Raw genomic sequence first — 18,195 nt, forward strand, 5'->3', positions numbered from 1 at the left:
TAAAACACTTGATTAGAGACCTGGCAGTTAAACTGACTGCTCAAACCTCCAAAACAGAATTGCTATTTATTGCTATTCATAAGAACATTCCCAAGACGTCACATAAGACAAAACAGAAAAAGAGTTTAAGAACCTCAGTTATGCACAAAGGATATGAAACAGTGCTAGGTGGTATTACATGTATAATCATTACAAATCTCTCCCGCCGTCTAAATTAAGCAGATAACTGCATTTTTGTACAGTATATAATCCGCCAACCAGAAAATTTCTTGTTTGTCTGCTCGCTCCAGTTCCATTTTCAAAGGATAAGCAAGCATGTTTCACCGATAACTGAGATTGTGTTATCGAGCCATGCTATACCAGTACTGTCTGTTGAGGTTGTGTCATTTGCCAGTGGTATCATTTCCTGGCAGTTCTTCTTCAAAGTCTGGACCCCCTTGAGAAGAAATAGGTTCATGCTGCAGTATCTCCCCCAACACTTTCTTGGGGTTATCCTCTGGAGAATGTAGCTGACCCTTGGCAATCAATTCGCTTCCTTCTCTTTCAGTGTATCAGTTCTCTGTGTTTACAAAGACTCATGAATGGCCTTTCTATGGTAGCAAGGATAAGTTGCTAAGTTTGTTAATCGCTGTGTAACCCCCATCCCCCGGAAGAAGGCTTATCCTCTAAACATAGAACTGGTTTGAGCAGACAAACATATAAACCTTTCTGGTTGGCAAAGAAAGGTTTCTATTCTTTCCCGGTGGTTCTTCCAGTTGCAGAGCCACACTTTCTCACCTTCCTGGATGGCAACAACACAGGCCCTTGGTACCTACGGTAGTTCCTGATTCTAGTCTCCTTGCCTTCCTGCGTTGCACCTTGCCTGACTTCCATGTTAAATTGATCTTGGAGTGTTTTCTGACCTTGTTCCTGGATCACATTTGGACCTAGGCTGATTCTTTGAGCTTGGCATTAGTTTGTCTGGGCGGTGCTGGATCTGCAACTGTATCTTCATTGGCGACTGATTTGGTGGAGGCTTAGATCTCCCGTAACGGGAACCTTAGCCACTGAGGGAATCCCCTGGTGCATGAAAGAACAGACGGTCGAGAAATAAAAACTGAGAAATAAGGGAGAGGAAGACCATAAGGAACTCCAACAGTAAGGACGACAATTCTTTTCTTGTATATAGGTTAGCCTCAGAAGAAGGGCATCACATATTGAGAATGTGAACTACTGTTTTAGCTGGGAAGAGAAGGATGATATTTTGCAGTGCTGTACAGGGAGAAGGGACTCAATCTGCCCTAATTGGAATCAGAGAGGAAAGAGGAGATAAGAATCAATGGCACAGCAAATGCCAAGGCTGTGTGCCTTGTCATCATGGTGGATGCTGATGTTGTCAACAGGAAGGCGTGGGTGGCAGGACAAGTAGTTCAGCCTTGGACATACTGAGTTTGAAATGATAATGATGAGACATCCAGGTAGATGACAGGTAAGTGGAGACGCAGAACTGGGCAGCAGCAAAGAGGCTCTGGGTTAGAGATAGTTGGGTGCAATCAGCAGATCCAAACCCTCAGGATAAAGCCAGTAAGCTAGAAAAACAATATTATTAGGTATGGGAGGATGAGTTCCTTCCTCTCAAGGTTGAAAACTTGGATTTTTCATATGAGAAATGAGTTGTAAAATAAAACAGGAGTTAGGGGTGGTATAGCTTTTCCAGAGGGGCGTGGGTGGCACTGTGGTCTAAACCACTGAGCCTCTTGGGCTTGCTGATCAGAAGGTTGGTGGTTCGAATCCCCGCAACGGAGTGAGCACCATTGCTCTGTCCCAGCTCCTGCCAACCCAGCAGTTCAAAAGCACGCCAGTGCAAGTAGATAGGTACTGCTGTGGCAGGAAGGTAAACAGTGTTTCCGTGCGCTCTGGCTTCTGTTACGATGGTCCGTTGCTCCAGAAGCGGTTTAGTCATGCTGGCCACATGACTCAGAAAGCTGTCTGTGGACAAACACCGGCTCCCTTGTCCTGAAAGCGAGATGAGCCTCACAACCCCATAGTCGCCTTTGACTGGACTTAACTGTCCAGGGGTCCTTTACCTTTTTAGCTTTTTAAGAGATATTATATAGTATCCCTTTATCGCACACATTTTATCACACTGTATATTTCAATGCAATGGAAGCAGTATTGTGTGATATTAGTTTTTCCCCATCTCTGTGTTATATCTTATACCCCAGGATTATGTTAAGAGAACAACAGGTTTGAATTCGCAGCTACCTATGCTGACCTGGTGTTTCAGTGTAGCAAGATGCACAGTATGCGACAGGGGAGTTCTTAAATAGGACTGTTTGGGTGCAACTGTTTCTCAAAGTCAATTATTTATTATTATTATTTTATTTATTTTCCATATCACCCTTCATAACATAGTAACAAACAAAAAATATACCTACCCTTCACCCCATTTTAAAAGGCCATAGCCTAGGAGAAGAATGCCTTTGCCTAGTGTCTGAAGATATCTAACGAATGTGCCAGGCGAGCCTCCCTGGAGAGAGCACACCACAAGATGGGAGCCACTGCAGAAAAGCCCTTTGTGTTGCTTCCTTCTAGGCCAGTGGTGGGCAACCTTTTGAGCTTGGTGTGTCAAAATTTGCCAAAAAAAACCGAGCATAACTCAGGGGGTGTGTCACTTCGAGAAAAAAACATAATTTCACGATATTTATAGTTCAAGTAACAAAAATGTATAATTGTTTCCCCTTTTAAAAAAAGGCCGGCCGTCAGGTTCGCGGGGTGGGGGTGGGGTCCGGGAGCTCCCCGGTTGCTGCACTGGTGGCCACCAGTGTCCAGGCGGTGGCGGTTTCGGTGGCTCAGGAGCCCGCCCGGCAGCTCCTGCAGCGCTGGTCACTTTCAGGAGCTCCGTGGCTCCCTGTCGACCGCCATCTTCCCTCGCCGGAAGACCACAAGGCCCCCCCGAGATGTGTCGCCTGTGGCATTCCACTGCCGGGTGGAAGTAAGGTCTCAGTATGCAGCTGTGTGTCACCAAAAATGGCTATACGTGTCAGTGCTGACACGCGTGTCATAGGTTCGCCATCACTGTTCTAGGCCTTTTCATGGAGGAGGAACACGAAGAAGAGCCTCAGATGATGATCACAGGGTCTGGGTCAGTTTGTTATAGGATACTGGAGGAGTGTCAAATGTAATGTCCTGAGGTGCTATCATACCCTCATATCCCATGGAACCCCTACATCACTCATGGCAATTTGAAAACTGCTGAGGCCAATGGTTTTCCTAAGTCAGATGTGTTGGCATATGGGAATGTAGCATAGGTATTTGCTGAGCATGGGTTTCAGCCCTCTGGTCCATTTGAGATTTCCCTAGAGTCTTATTGTAGTGTGAACTTTCATATACAACAATCTACTTTCTCAGGTGTAAGGTTCAAGCATCTGTTGAAAATACAAAACGTTTCTGAAATGGCAATACCCATACCCAAACTCAAAGTATAATTGGTTATAAGAGAAACTTGAAAATTATTTTGAAGCTTTTTTTTAATTGGCATTTTTTCATGTGGTGAGAATCATTCTTTTCTATGCCTAGCACTGAAACAATGTTATTCAGTTCTTAAACAGGGGAAGAAGATAATCCACAAATCCTAATATATTTAACTGTCTTATTTTTAAAAGAAAAGAATGCAACATATTTCTCTGCAGATGGAGTGAGAAATTATTTCAAATTAGTATAGCATCCTCTTTCTCAGAGAAGACAGTTATACATTAATTCACACCTTACGTACAAAATAAACAAGACTTTGGTTGTCATGCAAAATTCTATATTTGGTTTCTAGGAGAAATAATGAAACATATTTGTCTGTTTCACTCAATGTGTGATGAAGTAAAGAGGAAACATAACAGCAGGGAATATATCATAGTAGGTAAGATCAATCAGAAAAGTTATGATCATATACAATACTGCTATGAAAGCAAATAAAATAAAATCATTCGTTGTCATCGGCAGTCCATTCACCAAGGTCTTAAGATTTATGATAGTAGCAAGTACTGCAGTGACAGTCTGTGTGATTCTCTATCTTTGTGTGTTCATGATTTGGAATGGGAGCCTTGAGAAAAGAAAAGAAAAAATAAAATAAAATTATACATTCATTCATTCATTGTAAAAAAGTCAGAGCCTTTGTGCAAAGAACATCTTAAAGCTTTATTTTCTCACTTAAATAAAAGCTATGTAGAGTTGGCAACACTGTTTCTTATGCAATTTCTTCTTCTATATTGTGATTTGTTGTAATGAAGTTTATGGTACTGTTTTAATTGTACACCATTTTGATACTCTACTCTCTCTCTCTCTCTCTCTCTCTCTCTCTCTCTCTCTCTCTCTCTCTCTCTCTCTCTTATATATATATATATATATATATATATATATATATATATATATGAATTAATGAAAATAAACACTGAGAATTATTATCTAGACTCACTCTGCTATCATTTTCATTGGCAGTTATAAGTAGATAGAATCCTAAGGAACACCCCGCCCCCAAATGCAATTAGTTCCATATGCTCAAAAAAGATTTTTCACTAGCATTTCTTGAACAGCAGCTGCTAATCTACAGGGCAAATATGTTGTAATGTAGTTGCAACACATCACTAACTTAACCTTTGCAGAAATGAGGTTGAGGGTACATTCAAAAGCCAGCTACAAGATAGTGTGAAGAATTCTCCTGCTCACCCACCCTTAATCTGGTTTGAATGTTGTGATACATATATTGCTCACTTGAATTATACAAGAGTTGAAAGTCAATACCAATAGATCTGATATTGCTATGTAAGGGTTGGAGCCATCTGGATTTATAAGAGACCTTAAATAAGTCGGAGAGCAGACTGTGGACTTAGAGTTCCAACTTTCAGGCACAATCTTCAAGCATGCCTGAGGATTCCAATATTATTCCAGGGTGAGGAGGAAGGGTAACAAACACATATTCCATAGGTAGGTGCTTAGTAGCCTCATTACCTGTTTGAAGGCTCTTGCCACACAGCATGTTGCTTCTGATGTGATGTTCTTTGGGACCGGCATTGTCTTCTTAGATCTCATGGGAGTGGGATAAGCCCTTGAGAAACAGCATCCTGCACACTGATAAATAGGTCGCCCATTGAACAGGTGCTCCGTCATGCGCACGTTCAAGCTTAGTCTACATTCAGGGCAGCCTTTCAGATACACACAAAAAAGAATATATTTAGATGTTTGTACTGTTCTTGTACTTCACATTCCAACATATGACGGGCTAGGCTGCATTCCAATCTTGAGCTGAACTGGTAGGATGGGCTTCCCATTGTGCGCCATCAATTCATGAATGGCTAAATTCACATTTAACTTTGAAGACAAAATGGTCTACAACAAGACATGGGAGCCTTCCAGATATTGATTGGACTACAATTCCCATAATCTCTTACCACTGGCCATGGTGGATGGGACTAATGGGAATTGCATCCCAACAACATCTGGAGGGCCACAAGTCCTCCAGCCCTAGTCTACAGGAAATGAGATAAACTTTTTGATCTTGGCCCTCTTTCTATCAAATGTTTTGGACTTAGCTAAGGCTTGCTTAAACTGATCACCACCTCAAGACCCAAAGGAAACCCCACTCCCCACTTATGGTGCCATTAGCTTAAATGACTTCATGGACCAAAATGTAGCTAAGGCAAAAACTGTGAAAAATTCACAGGGAGCCACTAACAAGGTGCTCTGAAGTAGGGTTTTCAAGACAGAACATGCAATCTCACTCCTTGAACATGCAGCATATTTTCAGAAAAAGAAATGCCATTTCAAAGAATTCATCACATACAGGGCACCAAAAACACTAAGGTATTCAAAAAGCACAAGTCAAGTGGGCAATTAAATGCATGTTTATGAATATGGCAGAATATAGAGGTCATCTGTTAATCAGATTATTAACAAGTAACATAGTACATTGGTGCCTCGCTAGACGAAATTAATTTGTTCCACGGGTCAATTCGGGTAACGAATTTTTCGTCTAGCGAATCCTGGTTCCCCATAGGAATGCATTGAAACTTAATCAATGCGTTCCTATGGGCTCCGGGGGACTGGTGGCGGGGAAGGCAGGGAGGCAGGTGCTTGCTCTCTTGCCTGCCTGCCTTCCCCACCGCCTGTCACACGAAGATCGGAGGGCGCTGCTTGCCACGGCTTGTCGGGCGGGGGGAGGGAGAAACGGAGGACCGATCCGATCCTCCGCTTCTCTCAACCCCTGCCCGACGGAGCCAAATGCCGGATCTGTCGGGCGGGGGGAGGGAGAAACGGAGGACCGATCCGATCCTCCGCTTCTCTCAACCCCTGCCCGACGGAGCCAAATGCCGGATCTGTCGGGCGGGGGGGGAGAAACGGAGGACCGATCCGATCCGATCCTCCGATCCGATCCTCCGCTTCTCTCTCCCCCCGCCCGACGGAGCCAAATGGCGGGTCTGTCAGGTGGGGGGAGGGAGAAACGGAGGACCGATCTGATCCTCCGCTTCTCTCTCCCCCCGCCAGACGGAGCCAAATGTCGGATCTGCCGGATCTGCCGGGCGGGGGGGAGGGAGAAACGGAGGACTGATCCGATCCTCCGCTTCTCTCTCCCCCCGCCCGATGGAGCCAAATGCCGGATCTGTTGGGCGGGTTGAGGGAGAAACGGAGGACCGATCCGATCCGATCCGATCCTCCGATCCGATCCTCCGCTTCTCTCTCCCCCCGCCCGACGGAGCCAAATGGTGGGTCTGTCGGGCGGGGGGAGGGAGAAACGGAGGACCGATCTGATCCTCCGCTTCTCTCTCCCCCCGCCAGACGGAGCCAAATGCTGGATCTGTCGGGCGGGGGGGAAACGGAGGACTGATCCGATCCTCTGCTTCTCTCTCCCCCCACCCGACGGAGCCAAATGCCGGATCTGTCGGGCAGGGGGAGGGAGAAACGGAGGACCGATCCGATCCTCCGCTTCTCTCAACCCCCGCCAGACGGAGCCAAATGCCGGATCTGTCGGGCGGGGGGGAGGGAGAAACGGAGGACCGATCCAATCCTCCGCTTCTCTCTCCCCCCACCCGACGGAGCCAAATGCCGGATCTGTTGGGCGTGGGGAGGGAGAAACGGGGGACCGATCTGATCCTCCGCTTCTCTCTCCCCCCGCCCGACGGAGCCAAATGCTGGATCTGTCGGGCGGGGGAAAAACGGAGGACTGATCCGATCCTCCGCTTCTCTCTCCCCCCACCCGACGGAGCCAAATTCCAGATCTGTCGGGCGGGGGAAGGGAGAAACGGAGGACCGATCCGATCCTCCGCTTGTCTCTCCCCCTGCCCGACGGAGCCAAATGCCGGATCTGTTGGGCGGGGGGGAGGGAGAAACTGAGGATTGATCCGATCCTCCACTTCTCTCTCCCCCCGCCAGACGGAGCCAAATGCCAGATCTGCCGGGCGGGGGGAGGGAGAAACAAAGGACCGATCCGATCCTCCGCTTCTCTCTCCCCCCGCCCGACGGAGCCAAATGCCAGATCTGTCGGGTGGGGGGGAGAAACGGAGGACCGATCCGATCCTCCGCTTCTCTCTCCCCCCGCCCGACGGAGCCGAATGCCGGATCTGTCGGGCGGGGGAGGGAGAAACGGAGGACCGATCCGATCCTCCGCTTCTCTCTCTCCCTGCCCGACGGAGCCAGATGCCGGATCTGCCGGATCTGCTGGGCGGGGGGAGGGAGAAACAGAGGACCGATCCGATCCTCCGCTTCTCTCTCCCCCCGCCCGACGGAGCCAAATGCCGGATCTGTCGGGCGGGGGGAGGGAGAAACGGAGGACCGATCCGATCCTCCGCTTCTCTCTCTCCCTGCCCGACCGAGCCAGATGCCGGATCTGTCGGGCGGGTTGAGGGAGAAACGGAGGACCGATCCGATCCTCCGATCCGATCCTCCGCTTCTCTCTCCCCCCGCCTGACAGAGCCAAATGCCGGATCTGTCGGGTGGGGGAGAGAAACGGAGGACCGATCCGATCCTCCGCTTCTCTCTCCCCCCGCCCGACGGAGCCAAATGCCGGATCTGTCGGGCGGGTTGAGGGAGAAACGGAGGACCGATCCGATCCTCCGATCCGATCCTCCGCTTCTCTCTCCCCCTGCCCGACGGAGCCAAATGGCGGGTCTGTCAGGCGGGGGGAGGGAGAAACGGAGGACCGATCCGATCCTCCGCTTCTCTCTCCCCCCGCCCGACGGAGCCAAATGGCGGGTCTGTCAGGCGGGGGGAGGGAGAAACGGAGGACCGATCCGATCCTCCGATCCGATCCTCCGCTTCTCTCTCCCCCCGCCCGACGGAGCCAAATGGCGGGTCTGTGAGGCGGGGGGAGGGAGAAACGGAGGACCGATCCGATCCTCCGCTTCTCTCTCCCCCCGCCAGACGGAGCCAAATGCCGGATCTGCCGGATCTGCCGGGCGGGGGGGGAGGGAGAAACGGAGGACCGATCCGATCCTCCGCTTCTCTCTCCCCCCGCCCAACGGAGCCAAATGCCAGATCTGTCGGGCGGGGGGGGGGAATGGAGGACCGATCCGATCCTCCGCTTCTCTCTCCCCCCGCCCGATGGAGCCAAATGCCGGATCTGTCGGGCGGGGGGAGGGAGAAACATAGGACCGATCTGATCCTCCGCTTCTCTCCCCCCCCCCGACGGAGCCAAATGCCGGATCTGTCGGGCGGGTTGAGGGAGAAACGGAGGACCGATCCGATCCTCCGCTTCTCTCTCCCCCCGCCCGACCGAGCCAAATGCCGGATCTGTCGGGCGAGGGGAGGGAGAAACGGAGGACCGATCTGATCCTCCGCTTCTCTCTCCCCCCGCCCAACCGAGCCAAATGCCGGATCTGTCGGGCGGGGGGAGGGAGAAACGGAGGACCGATCCGATCCTCCGCTTCTCTCTCCCCCCACCGACGGAGCCAAATGCCGGATCTGTTGGGCGGGGGGAGGTAGAAACGGAGGACCGATCCGATCCTCCGCTCTTCTCTCCCCCCGCCCGATGGAGCCAAATGCTGGATCTGTCGGGCGGGGGGAGGGAGAAACGGAGGACTGATCCGATCCTCCGCTTCTCTCTCCCCCCGCCCGACAGAGCCGAAGTGCGGCGGTGCGGCGGCGTTTCACAGCCTGCCTTCCCCAAGCCAAGGGGAAGGCAGGCGGCAAAAAGCCTGGAGCTGAAGCCCAGTGGTGTGAAAGTGAAAAGCCCCCACACCGCTGCACTTCAGCTCTGGGGGACGGAGCCGAAGTGCGGCAGTGTGGGGGCTGCTTTCCCCTAGCCGCCTGGCACACAACTACTTGACTTTGCAGCCCCCGCACCGCCGCACTTCGGCTCTGAACCCCGGAGCCGAAGTGCGGCGGTGTGGGGCTGCGCCTGCCTTCCCCAAGCCAAGGGGAAGGCAGGCGGCAAAAAGCCCTGGCAATTTTTCACTGCACGCTGGACTTTGCAGTCGGAGGTTTGTTTTTCTATGGCCACGCTTCGCAAGACGAAGCGGCGGCCATAGAAAACCTCGTCGTCTTGCGAGGCAACCTCCGATCGCAAAATCCATTCGTCTAGCAAAAAATTCATCTTACAGAGCATTCGTTAAGCGAGGCACCACTGTAAATCAACTTTTGGTATCAGGGAAGCTTAAACAGCTGCAGCTCTTCATTTCCCACATTTGGAGATGCTGACAGATAATACTGCTTTAAGAAATAACTCAATCAAAAATATTGTGTGGAAAGCCACGCCCCCCAAAAAGCACTGTTAGTGTTAAAGTTATTTAGTTAATGCCATATCCACTCATTTTTCATCTTTTTTAAAATTTTATTTGCATTAATTGCAATGCGTATTATTTACAAATACAACTAATCTGAAACAATGTACCCTATGTATACTGATTTCTTTATACCTTCATTTCATACCTGTGCCACTTTTTCCTTGGCTGCATTTTGTTTTATAGCAATCATTTATATCATTCGCTTTGAATATCTTCCCCAGGGCAATTCCCAATAAATAGAATCATACAAAGATAATCAAAATGCAACTAACACACACACCAAATAAAATTAAGAATGGACAAAAAAGCAGCACAAAAAGCAGTCACTGGACATAAAACACACCATTAAAATGCCTGAGAGAATGAAAAGGTCTTGGCACCCACTGTGATATCATCTCAGAGCCAGGAAGTGCTGTGAGCCTCCCTTGTCAGAGTATTCAATGATAAGGGTGCCACAAAAGGAAAAAGCCAATTTTCCTCTAGTCACTACCCATTGTATCAGGGATATCAGAAGGAGGACTTCTGAAGAACTTCTTAAGGCACTGTGGGGCTCATATGGAGGAAATAGGTGCAACTGGTTCAATGATACAAATATCCAGGAATCAGTTTGAATTTTGTCTTTTCATTATGTGAACACTTTTCTTTTAGCAATCAATTCGGCTATTCTGATCCATCCTCTTAATGCAAATAGCTAGACTGTATCCTAGACTGTATCCTAATACACCTCCTGGCAAATAGTAGGGGAAGAAATGGAGGCAGTGAGAGATTTTACTTTCTTGGGCTCCTTGATCACTGCAGATGGTGACAGCAGTCACAAAATTAAAAGACGCCTGCTTCTTGGGAGAAAAGCAATGACAAACCTAGTCAGCATCTTAAAAAGCAGAGACATCACCTTGCCTACAAAGGTCCGTATAGTTAAAGCTATGGTTTTCCCAGTAGTGATGTATGGAAGTGAGAGCTGGACCATAAAGAAGGCTGATCGCCGAATAATTGATGCTTTTGAATTATGGTGCTGGAGGAGACTCTTGGGAGTCCCATGGACTGCAAGAAGATCAAATCTATCCATTCTTAAGGAAATCAGCCCTGAGTGCTCACTGGAAGGACAGGTCGTGAAGCTGAGGCTCCAGTACTTTGGCCACCTCATGAGAAGAGAAGAATCCTTAGAAAAGACCCTGATGTTGGGAAAGATTGGGGACACTAGGAGAAGGGGACGACAGAGGACGAGATGGTTGGACAGTGTTCTCGAAGCTACAAACATGAGTTTGACCAAACTGCGTGAGGCAGTGCAAGACAGGAGTGCCTGGCGTGCTATGGTCCATGGGGTCACGAAGAGTCGGACACGACTAAACGACTATACAACAACAACAATCCTAATAGTCGTGACAGACTTTTAACTCACTCTCTTCTTTTACAGCGATACAAAATGAAGCTGAACTGCCAAAATGCCCACACTTATTTTCTGAGAAACCAAACCTAACAGACTTGTTGAATAAATAGTCACTGTTCATAAACTTTTAGAATAAAAAACTGAAGATACTGAAAGTATAGAAAAGAAAGCAGTGGCACACAGCCCTACCTTTGGCACATTTACTCAGTATAGGTAAGTATACTTAAGTATTCCTCTTTGTAAAGTTTTAAATGCAATGATGCAATCCAGCAAGCTGCCAAATAGTTTTAACAAAAAAGAGAGAGAGAAAAGATTTTGCAACTTCTGTTAAAGTGCAGCAGAAGGGACCACTTCCATTACACTTCTCTTTTCTTTCTTATTTCACAATTTCCCATGCCAGGAAATGTCATTTCTATTCATGGTGCACAGATGATCACTGTCTGCTTTTTAAAAAATTGAAATATTTAATATATCTCACCTGGAGTGATGAACTCTCGCTCCGGCACTGAATGTAGAATATTCAGTGATACAGACAATATAGCAAAAGCAACAGCAGCATACTTCCCATAGAACACCATGGCCCTCCTGCAAAAGAGAGGAAAAACAAAGCATTTCCCCTCTAGTCGTAAGCATGTTTATTTGGAAATACATCCAGTTGATTCCAGTTGAAAGTAGCTTAGGAACACAGCTTTAATCGTATTCTTAAATTCTACCCATGGACAAGGTGCAGAGCTGTAGGATTGTTGGTGGTGCTGCAGCCTCAAGAGACTAGTGACTTAATTGGATTCTGATCTCTGAATGTAATATGGGGTAAACGTGTGGTTAGCATCTTGAATTTACCATGCAGTTTTAACTTACAGGCTAAATGAGTAAAGATGCATCATAACAATGTTGTCACTTGGGTCAAAACTTGGGGTGTTTGTAGAATAAGGATAAGGTGCCTTTCAGATGTTGTTGGATCCCAACTCAAATCGGTCCCAGTTAGCATGATGAATGTTCAGGGAGCTACAGACCAGCCACATCTGAAACTAAGTACAACACCCACGAGCTCAGAAGTGGCTAGTGTTTTGTGAGCTAGCCACTCCTGAACCAAAGGGTGGTTTACTAAGGCACTCCACATGGCTTGGCTTACATAAACCTATGTTAGCCAAAACACCCTATTGGCTCATGTAGACTATGTTTTATAGGACTGGTATCATTACAGAAGTTATCTGAGCAGTTTCCTGTAACATATGAGAGCTGTGTTCACAAGTGGTTTAAAAAAATAAAATTGTACCCATATTGGGTGTGGACCAAGAGCCAAACAACTATCTCACTTCATAGACAGATGCAGCACAGAGAGTATGTACGGCTCTCACTTCTTATGAGGAATACCTTGCATAAACTTGATATATAGGCACGTGCCCAGTATCTCTGAAACACATGAAGTGATGCTAAGCAATAGTTAAATTTAACATTTCCCCCTGTCCATGGGAATACTTTGGTATAAGCCTCTAGACTGAGTAAAATAGATAAAAACATGGTATCCCTTTCCAGTAGATTTTACAAGGAAGACCTGTGATCAGGAACAAGCTACAATCTAGCACCCTGCTCATGAATGCTCCCTGCAAAATCTGCCAAAATATTTAGCTAGGATCCAAAAAAACCCCACAAAAGGTCATTCTGCATGCATAATGGGGCATTGATGCACGATTGGGCAAAAGCTCAGCAGACATGCATGCCACAAAAAAAAGGTATGGGAGCCAGATCTTCAGAGGAAAAAAGTGTCAACAATATCACTAGGTGCATGAGACAACTAGAAATAAAAATTTCCATGCATCTTTCTCTATGAGAATCACACTTCCTGAGTGTAAAAGCACTATGCTGGAGCTGGCCCTAAGCAGCTTATAAGAGAGTATGGACATATTTATTCTAAACAGAAAACAAATAACAGAAAAACTACATTCCAGAAATAACAATGCAACACAAAGAATGCAATCAGACATTGTACATGGCTGTTTAGGCCATGTACAAAGGAAAGGGCAACTGACAAGCAAATCATCCAAAGGAATTAAATTAATATAATATTAGCATTATATTATATTATCAAACACAATTTTGTTGTTTTTATAATTTTGTTATAAAATAATAATGTGGATGAGTCTGTTATATTTATGTGACACTTTCTAGTAAATTGGCATTTAAAATGAGAGGACTGCCTTAGGCTGCAGTCCTATGCACACTTACCATGGAGTAGGACACACTGAACACAATGGGTTTTCTGACTGACTAGACTTGTGCAGGGTTGCACTGCAAGCCTTTGCAGAAATAATCCAGGAAGAAAATGTATTAAGGTAATAGCCATTTTTCTCCCTTAATTTTATAAATGTAGTATAGGGATGGAGCACAATTCTATTAAGTTTACATTTAAAGCTGGACTTACCAGACTCACACTTTTTAAAACAATGAGAACTAAAACATAGCCATCCTTTGAAATTCGCACTTACTTGAATTTTGCAAGGCAGTTTTTCCAACAAACCAATGTTTACCAAAAATGCATATTTTAGGTAGAAGGGTGCATAAAAATAAATATATTAGTGGAAATAATATGCAAATATATATATATCAATAGAAATTGCTTGCAAAGATGTGTGCATTAGTCAAAACAACATAAAAATTGTTTATCAAGAAAAATTCACACTAAAGTGCTTTCGAATTCTAATGTGGATTTTTTAAAAAGAAAAATTGCTGCAGGAATATGGAGAATCCAATTTAAGACTGTGAAAAATGAGAAATTAGCAGATCCTTCCCTGCTAATGCAGTATCAGAGATCTAAACTGGATAATTTTGAGAAAGTATATGTATTGCTTTCTTAGTAAATACTCACTGGTGGAGCCATTTCCAACATATTTAAGTAACACAGGCTGTTGTTGTTTTTAACCTTGAAATATAGTTGCAACCAATGCCCAACCAGTTTGATGCATAAGTTTGTTGCATTCACACTTTACAAGTTTAGATGCAAAACATAATGTGTGAAGTAGCCCAAGGGGATTGTTACTTACTAGCCACTATCCATCCAAAGTTGCTTTTTCTGATCTCTTTCCCTGATCCAGAGAACTATGGCTTGTATCAAAAGAACTCCAGGTACAACAGGGCTTTCTCACCCCGTTCCCGTTGCAGCCTTTTGCCCCTCACCAAAACCAAACAAACAAACAACCTGCTCCTGAAAGCCAGGGGACTCACCAGAATTGTGTGCAATGCAGTATAAGGCTGCAAACGGGAAAAGGGAATCAGCAGAAATCAGAGGCCCTCTTTTCCCTTTTTTTATTGTTATGGGGGGAAAGATGCCTTCTCTTTGCACAAGGCTACTCTTTGGATCCAAAGCATGAGAAGACTGCGTGGCCACTGATGTACTCAGGGTTATGTGGCATAAGCTGCGCAAGAGAATCCAAATGAAGAGCTGCATGTAGCTCTACCTGCATTATGCCTATCCCTGGAGAGAGTTCTCCCTACCAACACCATCCTCAAAACAGTAACATGATATACCCCTGCAACAGCAAACACAACATTTGGGTTTTTGGTTTGTTTGTTTTTTTAAAAAAAGCAAGAATTATCAGCTTCAAGTTTTTATCTAAGCCATGCTTCCATTTCAGAGACTGAGATACATTGCGCACAAAGAGCTGATCACCTTTTGGCTGACGCATTTTTGTGTCTTCATCTAATGATCCCAATGTATCTTGCAAAACAACCCTTAATCCATGTTACTCACAAGTAGGCACTACTGAGTTCTGTGGAGTTTACCCCCAAGTAAGTGAATATAGGATTGCAGCCTCAGTCTATGAAGAGAATCACAGTACTTGGTCCTTTTACAAAGAGTCAGCTTTAAAGAAAAGAGATTATATTAGATTTCAAATTAATAAACAAATCTAAACCATTTAAACAAATAACATTACCCTTCTTCTTTTCCAGCTGAGGCCAGTTGATTAAGGGTCTGAAAAAAATAGGGTTAGGAAACTTAGCGGTGGCTTGTCTTTCGACGCTGAGACGGAATAAACCCTGTGTTTTTCTTTTATACCAGGAAATTTGGTCGTATCTTCCACCTAGATCTAAGCCAATGGATCAACTGTGATGTCTGCTCATTGGCCAACTATTGCTTGATGTAATTACTATTCCGCCATACTGATGTTATCTCTTCCTTGACTCTTAAACAGATCACTTTCTGCATTGTAATATTAAAGTAAGGTCAGATGGTGGGCACAAAAATCAACAATGTTTACCGTTTAGTTTTCTCTTGCATTGTCAACTACAGTTTACTGCCATTTTCAGTAATTGCAGCCATTAAAAAAACAACAAAGACTGCAGCGACTTGACCAGATTTCCTACCAGCTTCTAAAATGGCACAGGGGGAGAATGTTCATTCCCTGTAGTCTCTTTCCCCTTTGCAACGTTATATTAAGAGTTGAAAACTAGAAAATAACATTTAAAATTTTAACAATGGACCTGCAGTATCTTGATAAATAATAGAACCAAGGGATTGGAGGAAAGTCAATTTGTTTTGTTGTTGCATTGTTGTTTTTATTTTTTGTTATTTTTGGAAAATCAATAAAATATTATTTAAAAAGAAAAAGAAAACTAGAAAATAACAAAATAGGAGGGAATAGCTCAGTTGGTTAGAGCACGGTGCTGATAATTTAGCCAAGGTTGTGGTTCGATCACCATGTGAGCCACTTGCATATTTTTGCATTGCAGGGGTTTGGACTAGGTGACTCTCAGGGTCCCTTTCAACTCTACAATTCTGTGATTTTATGATGCTAAAATGATGGAAAATAATGCGGTTTCAAATCATCCTTTTTGCACTCACCCTATTTGATTCATATTGCAACATTTTCATTTCATATTCATTTCATTCATGGAATGGCTGGTGGTCCAGAGGTTGTCTCTGACAGAAGGGGAAGCAATTATCACCAATTCCTCCTTCCCCCTGCAGCATCCTCCATCACCTCTCACATTGTTGCAGAGTTGGCCAAATAGAGCTGCAGGAGGGAACTGCCTTTCCTCACTTCTGTGGGTGGGAGATTACAGTATTATGAGTGGAAAGCTACACACAGGGTTCAAGCCACTATTTATGTGAAAGCATTATACAAGTAGTGCAAGTAAATTACTCAAACCTATTTATATTTAGTACAGTGGTACCTCAGGTTACAAACGCTTCAGGTTACAAAGTCTGCTAACCCAGAAATAGTACCTCAGGTTAAGAACTTTGCTTCAGGATGAGAACAGAAATCGTGCTCTGACGACGTGGCAGCAGCAGGAGGCCCCATTAGCTAAAGTTGTGCTTCAGATTAAGAACAGTTTCAGGTTAAGAATGGACCTCCAGAACAAATTACGTTCTTAACCAGAGGTACCACTGTACATAGTTCTATTCATGTTAAGTCCCAAAATTTTTGTGTCAGGCTGTGTCATGTCTCTAGCCTCAATCTCCCCATCTCCATCTCAGAAGGGGAAGAGGGATCCATCATCCCACACTCCAGAACCTTCTAGACCTGAGGGCTTGACTTTACCTGACACCTCAGACACAGAAGACCCCCACACAGAGACCTCACCATAGTTTCCAGCGGTTGCAGGTTCAGGCAATCGGCCTTTATGAAACACAGCTTTTCTGAAGGGGTGAGGTTAACAGCAGGTGAAAATCATGGCATCTTGAAAAGGTCACAGCAGGTTTCAGAAACAATAGGTCTCTTTGGGCGAGTTCCAGCTGATGTTTGCCTTCGTGATCTGTCCAGGGTCCTGGCAAAAGATACTGCCTTGCCTTTTGTGATGCACCATACCTTACCATAATTCCGTTTGCTCTTCTAGTAATTGCCACTTCTTCAAACCAGCTCCCGCCCCCCGGGGCCTTGAGGCCTAACAGGTTGCAACGTAAGGCAACTTTTTAAAAATGAAGTGCAAGGTAGCATGATAGCACTATTGCAGGGAAGCATATTTTCTGTAGGTTACAATAAACCTGTATTTTAAGATAATTTCAGACCATATGGAATTCTTATATAAAGTGTGCATTATATTAAAGACAGATGTTTGTGTTAAAATAATTTTTAGTACTTTTATATTCTGTTTATTTCAGTGAGAGTTTAATGCATCTTTAAAAATCAACAGGACTCAAAGTGTTTAACTTTGCATGAAGTGCACCTAATGGTTATACTCGCAACATTATGTTACTCCTTTTGCTACCGTAGAAAAACTTAATTTTAGAATCATTTATTTCCCCCATTTTTTTCTAAAAATCCACTTGTGAATCAGAAATGTTATTACGCCTCTAGTTTTTCATTTGCACTCCAAGTAATTTTGTTTTTCCCTGTTCAATGTATGTTAATACCCCATTCAAATCAATATTCTTGTAACAGCCACTATACCTGTAGTTTGCAATCAGTGATGGAACAGCAGGGGAGTTCAATTCCCTCTCAAGGCTTCCAGCTACCAATATTAATTAGGTGGAAAATACAAGGAAATATATCTGTGAACAAACAATGCTGCAGTAAAAATGCCAGGGCAGAGACCATTTTTATGTACCTTGTATATTTTTATATTTTTACTGATGAAAGAAAGTCTATGCAATAAAGGCCAAATAAAAGATATATGGGGATAAAGAAGTAATATTGCAAGGCAGAGTCTACCTCTACTATTTACTTTACAGCTTCTGAGAAATGGAACAACCAATAGGGCCTCCTTTGCCCCCTGAGGGGGTCTGTAGGGCTTTAAACACTAATGTGAGCATCTGGATCTAGGCCTGGAAATGAACTGGCAACCAATGCAGCAGTTTTAAAACAAGGGTTATGTGAGATCTAAGTGGAAGCCCAGCCACTAATCTGGCTGCTGCATTTTGAAACACTTGACATTTCCAAATCATTCTACCGTAAGTACGGTATGTAAGTTACCAGAGAATGAATTACAGTGGCCAGGTTATGTCCAAAAGGGGCTGTTTCTGGTGAACCAGAAAGCTACTTTTGCTCCAGAAGGCTATTGTGGTCAACAGTATCAAAAGCTATTGTTGTGGTCAACAGTATCAAAAGCAACCAACCGATTGAG

General features: G+C 45.0%; 1 protein-coding gene across 1 annotated transcript; it reads right to left on the reverse strand.

The window, feature by feature from the left end:
• Positions 1–3,601: 3,601 nt before the first annotated feature.
• Positions 3,602–15,106, reverse strand: CGA (glycoprotein hormones, alpha polypeptide). Its single transcript, XM_035110706.2, has 4 exons — positions 15,066–15,106; positions 11,612–11,718; positions 4,981–5,174; positions 3,602–4,075 (listed from the first exon to the last, which is right to left on the reverse strand). Exons 2-4 carry the CDS (start codon positions 11,709–11,711, stop codon positions 3,992–3,994), a joined length of 378 nt encoding a protein of 125 aa, XP_034966597.1. The 5' UTR covers positions 11,712–11,718; positions 15,066–15,106; the 3' UTR covers positions 3,602–3,991.
• Between the last annotated feature and the right edge of the window lie 3,089 nt (positions 15,107–18,195).

The sequence above is a fragment of the Zootoca vivipara genome, chromosome 3 (assembly GCF_963506605.1).
Source record: "Zootoca vivipara chromosome 3, rZooViv1.1, whole genome shotgun sequence".
In the NCBI taxonomy this organism is placed as follows: domain Eukaryota; kingdom Metazoa; phylum Chordata; class Lepidosauria; order Squamata; family Lacertidae; genus Zootoca; species Zootoca vivipara.